The sequence below is a fragment of the Eretmochelys imbricata genome, chromosome 16 (genome assembly GCF_965152235.1).
Source record: "Eretmochelys imbricata isolate rEreImb1 chromosome 16, rEreImb1.hap1, whole genome shotgun sequence".
NCBI classification, from domain to species: Eukaryota; Metazoa; Chordata; order Testudines; family Cheloniidae; genus Eretmochelys; species Eretmochelys imbricata.
In genome coordinates, this window is record NC_135587.1 from 13,275,018 (window position 1) to 13,290,662 (window position 15,645).

Below are 15,645 nucleotides of genomic sequence, written 5' to 3' on the forward strand. Positions count from 1 at the left end.
ATGATAAAAAGCAAGGAAATTTAGTCTGAATTTTGATAATTGTCTTTACAATTCATCTGCAGCATATATGATAAACTCATCCTGTGTTGCCCAGGGATCTATGCAGCACCTAGGCAATACATGACACACTGCCCTCAAATGAGTTCAATACCGAAACACAACTGAAACATATTATTTAAACATTGTAGTTTCTGTTCTTTGTGTTTAAACAGATTTAGAAATTCAAGATAGAACATGCTGGTCACACTCATTGTTCCTTTTGCTCTTGATCTCATCATCATTCAGCACGTAGTGCAAAGGAAGGTGAAATTAAAGAAGCAAAAGAAAGGTATTAGCAATAGCATTTAAAGCAAGAATAATCTATGAAAAGCCATGGAAGTGAACTGGACATGTACACTATTTCCCTTATCTTCTTGTATAACAGGACAAATATAGGGACCCAATATCCAGAATCTTTTCCATCAGACTGTGAAGCTGCTATGCAGAGAGTACTCCAGCCCCACTGCTGAAGCAGTCCTAATTAGTGAGCAAATAATTGATTTTTCAGTTTGATGGCTGAATCAAAAAAAATAAAATCTAGTTTTGAATGGAAACTTAGATTTTGTATTTTCTTTACTCACTGAAACAAAAAACAGAACATTTTTGTTTGGGTTGAAATGACATTTCATTTAGAAAATGTCAGTTTGAAATTCCATCATTTCAAAAAATGTCAATTTGAATCAAAACACCAAAATGAACCACTTCAACATTTCCAAAAGGTTTGTTTTCAGGGTTTTTTTCCAGCAGAAACTACTTGCTAAATTTGACCCAAATTCACAAATAGTTTTGGCACCTTAAGAAATGCATTTTTTGGTAAATTTACTATTTGCCGAATGTCCCGTGCCCCACAGTCCTACTCCTAATACACCCCAGCCACAGGCAAAAGAACAGAGGACCCAATGGTCATTCCTCTGCACGTCTATCAGCCCAATCTTCTACAACTCTCCTTCTTTGTACGCTGCTCTGTGTTGCACCGATCCCTAAAACACAGGTTCCTCTCCTCTATGCAGAGTGGAAACACCCCAATTTTGCTGCCAGAGAGACCTACATGGCCTCAGAGATGGAGCAGATATGGTCTACACCCTAAAAGGACTACACATTGAAGTGAGAACAGTTCTCAGATAGCTGAGGAATGCATAAAGCAGCCACTGAGGGATACCTAAATGTTATGGAGGTTGCAACTTTCTTTGAAAAATAAGATCAACCACTCCTACCTGCAAATTTATAAAATAAACAGATCATAGAGCCAATTAATATTTTAAAATATATGTTGTTTTCTTAAAAATCAATTGAAAATATTGCTGAACACTAAAAACACTTTGGGCCTGATACTCAGTTGCCCTGCACCTTGTACAGTTATTTATATCATTTTAAAATGGAGTATAAAATATTAGCAGTCTGATCTAGCAGTGTTTTACACCCACTTTGCATGGATATAAGTGACCATACAAGGTGCAGCGCAACTGAGAATTAGGCACAATATTTTAATATAGAGATCCTACCTCATTCTGGTTTAATATTTTCAGTGTCTCTTTCCCCTGAGTCTCTGATCTGGAGAGTCCAAGTTGTTTTTTCTTTAGCTCTTGGTTAATTGAATGCAGGTCCTTAACCATCAAGATGAGTTCAGCAACCTAAATACACACAGGGAAACAATCAGAAACTATAAAGCTCTTCCTAAAACATAAAGAAGCAGATTTAAATTTCTTTAAATAACGCGATACAATATGTTAAACTTCAGAATTATAATGTTAGTTACTTCCAGTAAAGCTTAATGCTTCCATCTCTGCCCAAGGGATTGTATGCATTTGAACCAGGAACATTATACAAATATATTAGAAGCTAGTGTTCAAGGAATGCTAATTTGGAAGACTTCAATCGTGAAGCTCAGATTTCAAAATTCACTAGCAAGAAAAAAGTTCAGATTCTATCATGCCTGCAGGTTGACTGGGGAAAAGGTTATTTTGATGCAAGTGAAAGTTGTGTTATAGGAACAGAGCAGCAGCATTCACTGAGAAGCACTAAAAAATAAGGAGTCTGATTCTCCAGTCTATTACCATTTCTATGCCAATATAACTTCATGGAGTTGCACTTATGTAAAAGTAGCAAACCAGAGTAGAGAATCAGGTCCCAAAACACTTTAGCAGACATTAACAACCTATATTCACCTAGTGTATCAAAGTCTTCTGTTAATAACTGTGCCCAAATTTAGAGCCATATATATACTTCAGAGACACAGGAGGCATGGTTTAATGGTCTGAGCATAGGACCGAGAGTCCATCTGGATTCTGCCACTGACTCTCTGTATGATCTTGGACAAATCACTTAATCTTTCTGTGTTTCAATTAACTAATCTTAAACGTAGATCTATTAATACTCAGCTATCTTTTCACTGGCCATGACTGAAGTGAGATTTCATTAATATATATTTGCCAAAGACTTTGATATTAAGAACATAAGAATGGCCATAATGGGTCAGACCAAAGGTCCATCCAGCCCAGTATCCTGTCTGCTGACAGCAGCCAACACCAAGTGCCCCAGAGGGAGTGAACCTAACAGACAATGCTCAAGTGATCTCTCTCCTGCCATCCATCTCCACCCTCTGACAAACAGAGGCTAGGGACACCATTCCTTACCCATCCTGGCTAATAGTCACTAATGGACTTAACCTCCATGAATTTATCTAGTTCTCTTTTAAACCCTGTAATAGTCCAAGCCTTCACAACCTCCTCAGACAAGGAGTTCCACAGGTTGACTGTGCGCTGTGTGAAGAAGAACTTGCTTTTATTTGTTTTAAACCTGCTACCCATTAATTTCATTTGGTGGCCCCTAGTTCTTATATTATGGGAACAAGTAAATAACTTTTCCTTATTCATTTTCTCCACACCACTCATGATTTTATATATCTCTATCATATCCCCCCTTAGTCTCCTCTTTTCCAAGCTGAAAAGTCCTAGCCTCTTTAATCTCTCCTCATATGGGACCCAGTCCAAACCCCTAATCATTTTAGTTGCCCTTCTCTGAACCTTTTCTAATGCCAGTATATCTTTTTTGAGATGAGGAGACCACATCTGTACACAGTATTCAAGATGTGGGCGTACCATGGATTTATATAAGGGCAATAAGATATTCTCTGTCTTATTCTCTATCCCTTTTTTAATGATTCCTAACATCCTGTTCGCTTTTTTGACTGCCGCTGCACACTGCAGGGATGTCTTCAGAGAACTATCCACAATGACTCCAAGATCTCTTTCCTGATTAGTTGTAGCTAAATTAGCCCCCATCATATTATATGTATAGTTGGGGTTATTTTTTCCAATGTGCATTACTTTACATTTATCCACATTAAATTTCATTTGCCATTTTGTTGCCCGATCACTTAGTTTTGTGAGATCTTTTTGAAGTTCTTCACAGTCTGTTTTGGTCTTAACTATCTTAGGCAGTTTAGTATCATCTGCAAACTTGCCACCTCACTGTTTACCCCTTTCTCCAGATCATTTATGGGTAAGTTAATAGGACTGGTCCTAGGACTGACCCTGGGGGAACACCACTAGTTACCCCTCTCCATTCTGAAAATTTACCATCGATTCCTATCCTTTGTTCCCTGACTTTTAACTAGTTCTCAATCCACGAAAGCATCTTCCCTCTTATCCCATGACAACTTAATTTATGTAAGAGCCTTTGGTGAGGGACCTTGTCAAAGGCTTTCTGGAAATCTAAGTACACTATGTCCACTGGATCCCCTTTGTCCACATGTTTGTGCATTCTTTAGGATGAACCCGTGCATGGTTTAGTGGTTAAAGCACAGGATGAGGAGAGAGGAAGGTATGGGTTCTGTACCCTGTCACAGCCTTGATGTGTTACCTTGCGCAAGTCACTTAATCTCTCTGTGTCTCAGTTTCTCCTTCTACAGAATGCAGATAATAATTCTAGTCTACCTCACACGGATATTGGAAGTCTTAATACATCAAATTTGTCAAAGCACTTTGAGATGCTTGGATGGAATGTGCTATAGAAGTGCAAATCATAACAATCATCACCATCATCTTTTATTATTATTAAGGAGGAATTTATGAAATGTTCTGCTCTTGGAAGGCTTACGGATAAAAGAATGTATTTGAGGTTTATATAGAGCCATACAGTTTAAGGCCAGAAAGCACCACCAAGTCATCCAATCTGACCTCCTGTCACAGATGAGAATTTTTAAATACTTTCAGAATACCTCAACTGTATCTAAATGATCAAAATGGTTCTGTGTGAGAGAGACAGAAACAAACTATAAATGTAGGAGAGTTACGCCATTAAAAACAGTAAATAATAAAACTGATCTATACCTTTTTTTTAAGTTCTTCAAGAGACAGATGGTCTACCTGTAGGTTTAAATGATCGTGCTCTCCTAGGCAAATACTCATATAAGATGTTTGATCGCCACAAAAAGAAAAGGTTTCATCTGTCAAAATAACCAAGAGTGGGTATCATTTCAGATACGTTACTCCTTTATATGAGGATACAACAAAGAAATGCAAAATAAGGACTTTTTAAAATAAGTGCATACTGCTAAAACTGTAGGAACTATAGAGTTAAATGTTTCATCCCTCACACTAAGCTTTCTGTTTAATTGAAAGAACTTTCCCCTTACATTCCTTTGTGCCTCTGACATCTAGACATGCTGTATTTTCCATGGTTATCAGCATGCACTGTGAATCTAATTCAGAATTATAATTTGCATATTTAGCATTACATTTAGAAATAATTTTCAGTGAGGAAAAGTAAGGCATGAATAGTTATTCCGTTTTAGCCAGAATTTTGTGAAAATGAACTGTAAGTCCCAATGGTAAAAGCCAGCTTAAATAAAGTTAGTGAATTTTATTTTGCCATTGGCTCAACAGACTGAATAGAAGATAGCTGCTTATTCCTTTCCTATACAATTGCGTTCAGTGATTTGTTTATGGAAACAATGAAACACCAGTTCATATCCAATACAGCTCAGAGTACACAGTAAAACTTTATTTATATATGGAGGCTATAGTCCAGTGGTTAGAGTAGGAAAGAGACATCTAAGTTCTATTCCATTGGTTGACTGGTCAGTTTGTAACTCTGGTGTTCATAACTCAGAGGGTCTACTGTATTAAAAAGCTCTATCATGCTTCAAGGAAATTCCAACATAATAGAACTGGCTATTTTTTTTTCTGCTTCTGAAAATGCATGTCATGTTAGGAAGAATCTATCCATTTCTCTAAACAGAGGCTGTTTATCAAATATGGTGAAATAATTAGATTTCATCGCCAGGAAGTGATCCCATGCCCATGAAATTATCCAAAGCCAGGGATCCTTGACTTCCGCAGAGAACAGTAAATTCTGTGGATATGAAATTGTAGGCAGCTTGAAATGATCACTGCAGCAGAATTGCCATAGAATTACTAACACTGGCTGCAGGAGAAGATAAAAGCTGTCCCTATACTCTGAATGCTCAAAGCCACTCAGTTACAAATTCCCAAAATGATCATCAGTGTAAGAAAACAGACAAAAGATCTTTTTACACCTTTATCTACTTTCAATGTTTTTTACATGATCGCAACAAACTGAGTGTAATAAAAACAGTTCTCTTGTGTGCAAAAGATAAAGGACCGGGCCATGTTACCACACACAGACAAACCTCCTTTGTTTTTTGCGTCCTTAATTTGATCCTCCAGCACCTTCCGTAGATTCCGATTAGCTAGAATATCTTCCTCCAGTTGTTTTCGCAACAAAAAAATGTTGTTCAACTCTGTTTGCAAGCTGTTTATACTAAAGAGAAGGAAGAAATCAGAAAATTTTAAATAATTCTTTTAGGTTTCAATTCAAAACTTCTAAAATGTTTTGTTGTGTTACCTACCATAGCATCTTTTATACATCAGGCTTCCATAAAGACTCTATTCCACAGTAGCAATCATTGTTTTTCATCACACACTTATCTTAATGCATAAACAAATCCCTACATAGCAAGTTGAAAATAAACCTTTATGTCTATGCCACCTCTCTAGCAGTTTTGAGAACTATTATTTGTAAGTCACCCTGAACAGGGTAGATATATTTTACAGGCCAACTTCTAAATAATTCTTTTTCAGGAAAATCAAAATCACTAGCTTATGAAAAGTATATCCAAAAGATATCACTAATGTACTATATTGATGGCTCTGTGTATTCCATCATACTTCAGTCATGGAAATTGTGGCAAAATCCACCCCTTGCCATAGAATTGTTCTATAGAATCTAAGATTTTGTTTTAAAAAAAAAAAAAAAAACAAGTATCTAGCCAGGTTATAAAGATTGTGACACCCCAGCACCCCCTTATTCACCACTGTTATATAATTAGGATATGTTTTGCACAAAGTATACCTTGTGAGGTATCATTCTAAAAGTCTTGCTCTGCTAGACATTCATATCTCATTGGATTGTATGTGCTATCATCATATGTGACGTTATGAAGTTTGGCTAGGTATGTGTTACTGAACACAGGTTGCGAGGTTGAAAATACCCACAAGAAGCCTTTCAGGTACAACAGTAAAAAGGCCAAACAAGGTTAATGGCACACAAGTACAAGGATTACCCCAGGAACTGTGTACAATAGAAACCTCTCCGAGATAGCACTACACCATGGGAACTGTTTTACCCAGGTCACAGCAAAAGAGCTTTCCAGCAAGTGGGGAGAAGATATAAAGCGGGGGAAATGACATCATGATGGTATCTCACTCTCCCTACAACAACACACCTGGAAACACCTGAGGAACAAAGACTGAACTGGGGGAAGTGATGGTCCCAGGCTAAAGGGATTTCTAGCCTGTGTATCTAAACCTGGGAAACCCACGCTGCAAAGCAAAGGCAGCTTGTGCCTTAAGAATCTGCCAGCCTGTTTATCACTCAGGGTGAGAATTTGCTAATTCATATCCTACCTATTTAGTACATTAAACTCAGTTTGCAGTTTTGTTTATTTACTAGGTGATCTGCTTTGATCTGTTTGCTATCACTTATAATCACTTAAAATCTATCCTTTTGTAGTTAATAAATTTATTTTATGTTTTAATCCAAACCAGTGTGCATTTGACTAAGGTGTCTGGGGAAAATCTCAGCTTGGTCACCACAAGTGTGCATGGTCCTCTTCACATTGAGGGAGAGGCGGACCGGGTGTTAAACATATACTGGCCAGATTTGATGGTACTGCTCTGGGATCCTAGGCTGGTGGCTAGAGCATCTGCAAGTAACTTCAACTGGGTATGTCCATACCTGTGTGAATCTGGTGAAAGCAAAAGCTTGGAGAGCTTTGCAACTTGTCACAGCAGCACAATGTGAGAGGGAGCCCAGGCCAGTGAGTCAGAGGGCTCAGTGGTACCCCAGTTCCAGGTGGCACTCTGGGGGGAACCAGTCACAAAGATAATCTTGAAAATGTGAACCAAATGTAGATTGAAGTGTTGTTTTTCCCTCAGAAAAAATAGCTCTGAGAAGTATAAATTGTCTCATTTGTCTCAATGGGATGTTAACGCCAAAACCTAAAGATGACAATTTAAGTGCCAACATTAACTAAATTAATTACAGAGCATTTTAGCAGGAACATCCCCCTAATGTGCTTGTCCTAGACTCCCAAACTGCCTCCTGGATGTCAACAGAAGCAGCTGTCCCCTATCTAGCTGACAAAAGCTTCAGTTTACTCCACCACACACCTCAACAATTTCAATAATACATTATGAACAGTCAATTAAAAAACCCTTGCAGTATATTGAAAATGAAACCGGTTAAAATAATTTGAATTAGATATTAAAATAACAAGGTGCTACTGCACTGATGATATATTTATTTTCATATTTAATTCATGCAGAACCTCAATATTTGAATATAAATGAAGCTGTTGCAGTATTTCCAACCTACTGCACCAAAGCAGCTCAGCATCCAGGGACATTTCAACAGAATTTAGGTCCAGCTTGCTGAGGATTACACTGGGGCACATTACACTTGTGTGAGTGCAGTAGCATTGCATATAAATGAATAGTAAATAAAATTGTTTCAGCAAAACTCATGCTATTAAGAACCTGTGTACAAAGAGATTTTCATTCCATCTCCCAACAAAATGACAAGAATGCTGCTGTCAGTATTTTTTCCACAACAACTGCTTTAACCAACTCTCCCTCACTCAAGAATATATTCTAAGAGAAAGGTCTCAATACTATTAAATGCTCAGCAAAAATAAAACACACTTCTAAAAGCTAAGTAAGCACACATCACCTCTTCACAGCTTAATGCTTTTACTGGAAAAAGCAACGATTCCCTGTGTGGGGAGACAAAAGAGATGTCATGGTCCTGGCTCTGAGAAAGGGACCCTTCCAAAATGAAACCATTAAAGTGGTTTGGAATAAATAAAGCCTAAAAAAAGGACACACGTCAACCAAAACCAGGATATATTCTTTGTCTAAAACCCATTTTGTTAATGAAGGTCAGCACATGACTGTGGAAATTATCTGCAGGGCTTATCTAATAGCACACTGGACCTTCAGGTTCCGGCTTCAAGCCCTACCTGAGGAGTTAAGCAGCATGATCCAATGTACACAGCATTGGATTGGGGTCAGAAGACCTGGCTATTATTCCCAGCCCTTCCACAGGCTCCCTGTGTGACTGTGAGCCAGTCACTTCCTCTCTCTGCGCTATACTTTCCCCATCTATATAACGGGCATGTTCCTGCTTCCATTGAAGTCAATAGCCAAACTTCCTTTGTCCTGAACGGTGCAGGATCGAGCCCAATGATACTTCCTCAACTTTGTAAAGGGATTTGAGATCTATAGATGAAAAGTGCCACATCAAAGCTAAGTACTGATTATTAGTATTACATCTAATCCCTGCAATCTTCATACTAAAAAAGGGAGTTTCAGTGTTAGAAGTCATAACACAAGAACTAGGGGTCACCAAATGAAATTAATAGGCAGCAGGCTTAAAACAAATAAAAGGAAGTATTTCTTCACACAACGCACAGTCAACCTGTGAAACTCCTTGCCAGAGGATGTTGTGAAAGCCAAGACCATAACAGGGTTAAAAAAAAGAACTAGATAAATTCATGGAGGACAGGTCCATCAATGGCTATTAGCCAGGATGGGCAGGGATGGTGTCCCTAGCCTCTGTTTGCCAGAACCTGGGAATGGGCGACAGGGGATGGATCACTTGATGATTACCTGTTATGTTCATTCCCTCTAGGGCACCTGGCACTGGCCACTGTCAGAAGACAGGATACTGGGCTAGATGGACCCTTGGTCTGACCCAGTAAGGCCAGTCTTACATTCTTATGTTCTTCAAATGAGATGTTAAACAGAACTCTCTTCTACATGTATCAGATGACTATTCAAAAAGAAAATCAATAATCCCATTACAGTAGGGAATAATCCCTGTTTTCTGACCACCAACTCCTCTCTCAACAAAACAGATTCTACTGTCTAAGGGCATGTCTACACTAGCAAGCTTACAGCAGTTCAGCACTCATGTAGCCACTCTATGCTGATGGGAAAAAGAGCTCTCCCGTCGACATAATAAAACCACCTAAACAAGTGGCAGTAGCTGTGTCCAGCAGCAGAGTGTCTCCCGCCGGACATAGCGCTGTGCACATGAGTGCTTATGCTGGCAAAATTTATGTCACTCATGGGGGGCTGTTTTTCCCAGCCCAGGGTGACATAAGTTTTGTTGACATAAAAGGTAGTATAGACATGGCCTAAAGATGTATGAGAGCTATTGTGAAATCCAGAAAGGCTATCATGCTTTGCTACACACTCATTCCACCGCCAAAATCTTATCTAACTCATGCTTTGTAACACACTTTGGAATACCTTAAAGAAAACACACTCTATAAAAATACAATCATGTTGTTCTTTTTTAAACGTCTCCAAAAATCTGCTTACCTCCTTTGCTATAAATTTAAAGTTAATGAAGTAATTTTCACACCTCAAATTGAGTTAGGTAAGTATTAACTGTATTTTAAAGAAGGAGAAACTAAGGCATATTGGGCCAGATTTTCAAGAGGGCTCAGCACCCAGCAACTCACACTGTGATGGTTTTGGTCAGATTTTCAAAAGACCTGGCCCTTCAATAGGCTAGGTTCTTTTGAAAATCTAACCATTCGTTTTGGTGCCCAAAGAGATTATGGATACAATTTTCAAAAGCCTTGAAGTGATTGATTTCATGGAAGTTAAACCCACAGGCACTTTTTAAAATCCCAGCTGTGCATCTTTAGGCATCTAAATACTTTTGACCATCTGGCCCTAAGGGACTAAATAATTTTTGAAAATTTTACCCTAACTGACTTGCCCAGAGTCATACAGAAAATCTGTGGCAGAGCCAAGGATAGAACCCAGATCTCATGTCGTCCATGCCTAGGCTTTTGCCACTAAACAATGTGTCCTCTTAGGATTTATTTATTTCATTTTATAGAAGTACTAAAAAGGCACATCAACATATGTTTGTACTAAAAAGGCACATCAACATATTTAGATGCCCTTCACATAAGTTGCAGGAATTGTATTTTTAATTTTACATAATGCACCACAAATCCCCTGGCCCCTTAAGCAATTCACAGTCCCAATTGTTATAATTCTTCAAGTTTCAAATGTTTGGGGGGAGAAAATGAGCCTTCCGACAAATCCTGAAAATCATCAGAGTTGGACTATTTTGAACCATACAAACCAGTCCACGCATCCCCCTCTTTTAAAGGAAGTATTTGGGGCCAATTCCGGCCCGGTATAAACCCATGAAACTCCACTGATTTGACAGTGGAATTGCACCATCTTACCCAACTTGTAGCGCAGATGACGTTGAAGCAAAGAAGAAATAATATTTACCTGTCTGAGTCTTTCAGAGTCTTCACTAGAGTAGAATAAATGTGCTGCTCTTTTCTTAAAGCAAGAATCAACTCTTCATATTCAGATTCTTTTTTTTCCTGAGTTAAAAATAAATTCATATTAATCCAAGAAAGTGATTTTAAGTGTGTGTGCATGCGTAAGAATCTCTCTCTATATATATATAGATTCTTACACATGCACACACACTATATATATACACACATACACACACTCTCTCTAGAGATGACAATTATGTCAGTCTCTGCTTTTAAGAGAAGGCAAAAGAACAACTAGTGCTGGAGTAGCAGAATAGAATCAGAGTTGAAACTGAAAGCTATTATAGAAGGCTAATAGTGCTCTGTTACTTACTTACCATGAAACAGTCACATATCTAAGCAGTGGTTCATCATTTTTATCACAGTATACAAAATAAGCTTCCTACCCCTCTCCCATTTCCAGTCTCCTCACGTCCAAGTTTACACACTAACAAACCAGGGAATGATCTGGCAGGCAGGTAATTTGAGGGTTTCATGCTCCACTTTAGCACAGGCACCAACTTTCTGATTTCCCCAAGGGCGCTCCACCCCCGCGGCCCACTCTCGCTCCATTTCTTCCCGCCACACCTCTTCCCCTCCACCTCTTCCTGCCCACGCTCCTTCCCCTCCCCCCTCAGTGCTTCCTAAACAGGGGGAGGAGCTGATTGGCGGGGCCCGATGGCAGGTGTTGAGCACCCCCCAATGGCAGGTGTTGAGCACCCACTAGATTTTTCCATGGGTGCTCCAGCCCTGAAGCACCCACAAGGTCGGCATCTATGGCTCAAAGAGTACTTGCTATATTTTGGATAAAATTAACTTTCTATTGGCAAAATGAAAAGGGGTACTTGTGGAACCTTAGAGACTAACCAATTTATTTGAGCATAAGCTTTCGTGAGCTACAGCTCACTTCATCAGATGCATCCGATGAAGTGAGCTGTAGCTCACGAAAGCTTATGCTCAAATAAATTGGTTAGTCTCTAAGGTGCCACAAGTACTCCTTCTTTTTGCGAACACAGACTAACACGGCTGCTACTCTGAAACCTTTCTATTGGCAAGGGATTCTGGCAAAAAACTTTGATCTATTATTTAAGAAAAGGGATTGTAAATGGCTGACAAAGCCTGAACATGTCAGATACATGCATCCATTGAGTCAACTTCCTGAACAATCACCCTGATTACTACGAGTCAGATACTTTAATATCTGTTCCAGAAAAAAAAATGATTTACCTTTTGAGAGCAAGAATTGCAGGTATGCTCTTGTAAAACCACACCACTTATAAGTGTATGTTCCCACTATGTGCCTCATAGAGATTTCTATGAATTTTGAGTTCTCAGCTGTCCCTTTCAGTAGGTGGCATAGCTGCTGCCAGCAACATTTACTTGCAGTTACCACATAAAAATATCTGAAATATCAGAGATTTCCCCATGCACAGAACAGGAAGTAACTGGAGTAGCTGTGGGATATCAGTTGGCAAATTTTGATTTTCTAATGACAACCACTGTATTTTCTGCTCTTGTTGAGGGAGAACAACAACTCCTAGTGCCTGTAATCATAAGTTTTATTCTTTGACCAAAGATACAGAAAGCAAAAATCAAATCGTCCAGCTTTGTGGAGAAAATTAAGAGTTGATCTATTATAGCAACATACGTCTAGAGAACAAGAATTAAAGGTAATTCTGTTTTCTCCATATTACATCCACAACCTTGAAAACTACATTCTCCAGAGACACTTTATCATTAGTGAACAGATCATTAACAGAAGAGAAACCTACACTGTGGATTTCAACCAGCTGTTAGTACTTCAATTACAATCCCAAAGCAAAGCATTGCAACAAGGACCCAGTTACAGTAGAACCTCGTTAATTCATACTAATGATGCAAAGAGTCATTGCAAATTACTGAATTTTTCAAATTCACAAAGTAACCAATACAAAAAGCAGGGACATTTGCAGTTTACTTTTCATTATTTATGCTAAAACTTCATACTTTGTAAATATTCAATATTCAATTCATTCTATATTTTGAAAAAGTAATAATGTTTTGTTCAACTTAGACCTCATAATAGGAATCTGGTTAACATTGCTTACTAAGAAAAGAGGATACGACATCATTTTAAAACTATAAGATCTTTTGGGAAGGGACCATATCTTAATATATGTTTGTACTATGCCGTACCACAGTAGTGGTCCTCTCCTGACTGGGGTCTCTGGCCACTACTGCAAAATACATATTAAAGGGTAATTTATATCCACAAACAACAAAGTATTCAGATTAGCAAGATCTATTGTATTTAACGAGACATGCTATAATCAATAAAGTAAATATAATAGGAGGTAGCAGAGATGCTGACTCTCAACCAAAAATTGAGTGCTGAAGACTTAAAGGGCAAATCTACACTTTCAGTGGATGGTTAAGAGTCTTCAAAAAGTATCTTGTGAAAGTATATAGGAAAATTAATTCAGGTTGCCAGACATAGAGCATCACACCAAAACTTTGGAATTGTAGTGTGTCAAGAATAATCACGAAGCATGGAGGTCAGACAGCATTTAGACCATGATTCACAAGGAAAAGTTTGATCAGTGAACCGGTGGCAGAAGAAAACAACTTCAACTGACATTCCTGAAGCTTTAGTCTGCTCTAGAGAGATGCCTAAGGACTTTTATACATCAATCTTGGTTGAAGCAAAAAGTACGATCTTGGTGGAAAGGGTGTAGAGGTGAGGGAATATCTTTCTCTGAACAAGCAATATCCATCTTTGACAGCACAATTAGAAAAGGAGGATTCCATGTCTGTGTTGGAAGCTTCCACACTCCATTGGCTGTGGTCATTATCACCGGAAACAAAATCCACAGACACAGCCAGGCTGTACAAGTATGTGAGGAGTTCAAGGGAAGATTTCATTAGCTTAGTACTGACCATCCTGTATCTCCTAGTACTAGGAGATTTCAGCAGAATAAATCCCTCATGAATACCAAGACCAGGGCTGTTAGAGAACGGAAACCTAAACACCATGTATATTATTACTAACATGGTGCACGAAGTTCAGACGAGAATAGTTTTAGGAGATATGAACACCACAAGCCTCATGGCACCAGTCAGGACTCTGGCCAGTTTGTTGTGACCTGTAAATTCAACTAGCTAGCCAGAAGTTAGATAAAAATGTGAAGAAATGTTGTTACTTTTACATTTCTGAAAATCAAGAAGGATGAAGAGACATAGCATGATCCACCCTCTCCTTTTCTGTGTACTATTACTGTCACTCCTGTACAATGTGTAGGAGTAAATTATTCCAAGCAAATCCCCAAAGGTTCATGAAGAGTAAGGCAGATATCCTAGCCTAGACTGCTATGTTATGGGAGATAATGAAACATTAAAAACTCACGAAAGCTTATGCTCAAATAAATTGGTTAGTCTCTAAGGTGCCACAAGTACTCCTTTTCTTTTTGTGAATACAGACTAACACGGCTGTTACTCTGAAACCTGTCATTAAACCTCTTGACATACAGTGTTAGGGCAAATACTTTAGTGCAGATAGCTGCAAGACATGTAGGACAGAAATATTAAACTTTCACTACAAGACTATGTAACGAGGCAACCTAATCCATTCAAGTCTGAACGTAAGTCTGAAAATCCATTGCTAAGTAGAGATGCTAGAGGACTTGGAAGGCTATTTCCATCTAAAGATTTCTTAAATGGCATGTGATGGAAGGAAAGGATATAAATTTCCACAGTAGGTAACACAACAGCATAGTCACAAGAGTATCCCTTTTCTTCATGCAAGCAAGAGAGTTTTCTAACAAAATCTAGATCATTTGGAAATGTCTGCAGGTTGAAGTCTGAATGACTGAGAGGAGGCTACACTTCCCCACTGACTAACTCCTATGTGACTAGGCACCCCAGAAGTTGGCAGCTTCCTCCAAGACTGCACTGAAATGAGCTCAGAAAAACAGTGTGAAGACCTTAGGAAGAGCGGCGCTGCCAGATATCACTGAGCCCTCTGTCTAGAGAGGAAGAATGGCATAACAACTTGTTCCTATTGGTGACTCTTCTTGGTACATGTTATATTCCCAACAGTTGGAAATGCCATAAGGCTGAGGGCTTGACGCACCAGTCTCCTGTTTCTGCTTTGTAAGGCAGGAGAAGTGGGCGATATATGCATTAGAGGTGTTACTCCATTGGCAGAAATTCCTGTATAGGGGAGTTAGTCAATGTGTAAATGCACTAGCTATGCCCATTTCAATCATCAGGCCACATGCAGGGTAGTGAACAAACAGCACATTTAAGTGTGATGATGCATGGACATCAACCTCAAAACGGTGATTTTTTTCAGCAATAAGCTCACTTTACCAAAATCAGAAACTGAATCACTTCCCTGGTAATGCGTTTACAACTTCAGCTTCAACAGGCTGAATGCAACGATTGCAATGTGCTGATCACAATTTAATAGACAAGACACATGTTTTAAAAAAACATGTCAACCGCATCACTTTCCATAGTCATGATGACTCAGCAACAAAGTGCACACTGCATCAATTTCAATAGTTGAGACACGTCTGCAGTACTGCAACAACTGCCTCAATTCCAATTCTCAGGGCACACATCAACGGCTATCCTCTAGCCATATCAATAATTTTGGTGCATTGACTATAATTCTCTGACTACAGCAAATTAAACACCACAGTTGTGTGCACACAGGATTCTTCAATTCCCTGATCACACAGCATTAA

The 15,645-nt window shown here is 38.8% G+C and overlaps 1 protein-coding gene across 7 annotated transcripts in view; it reads right to left on the minus strand.

Annotated features, from left to right (window-relative positions):
* Positions 1-15,645, minus strand: part of CDK5RAP2 (CDK5 regulatory subunit associated protein 2) — a 106,385-nt gene that overhangs the window by 53,136 nt on the left and 37,604 nt on the right. For all 7 annotated transcript variants that reach the window (XM_077836195.1, XM_077836194.1, XM_077836192.1 and 4 more), the window contains 4 exons: positions 10,884-10,981; positions 5,693-5,823; positions 4,371-4,486; positions 1,542-1,670 (listed from right to left, as the gene is read on the minus strand). In XM_077836195.1, coding sequence (XP_077692321.1) covers positions 1,542-1,670; positions 4,371-4,486; positions 5,693-5,823; positions 10,884-10,981 — 474 coding nt within the window. The remainder of the gene's footprint in view (positions 1-1,541; positions 1,671-4,370; positions 4,487-5,692; positions 5,824-10,883; positions 10,982-15,645) is intronic.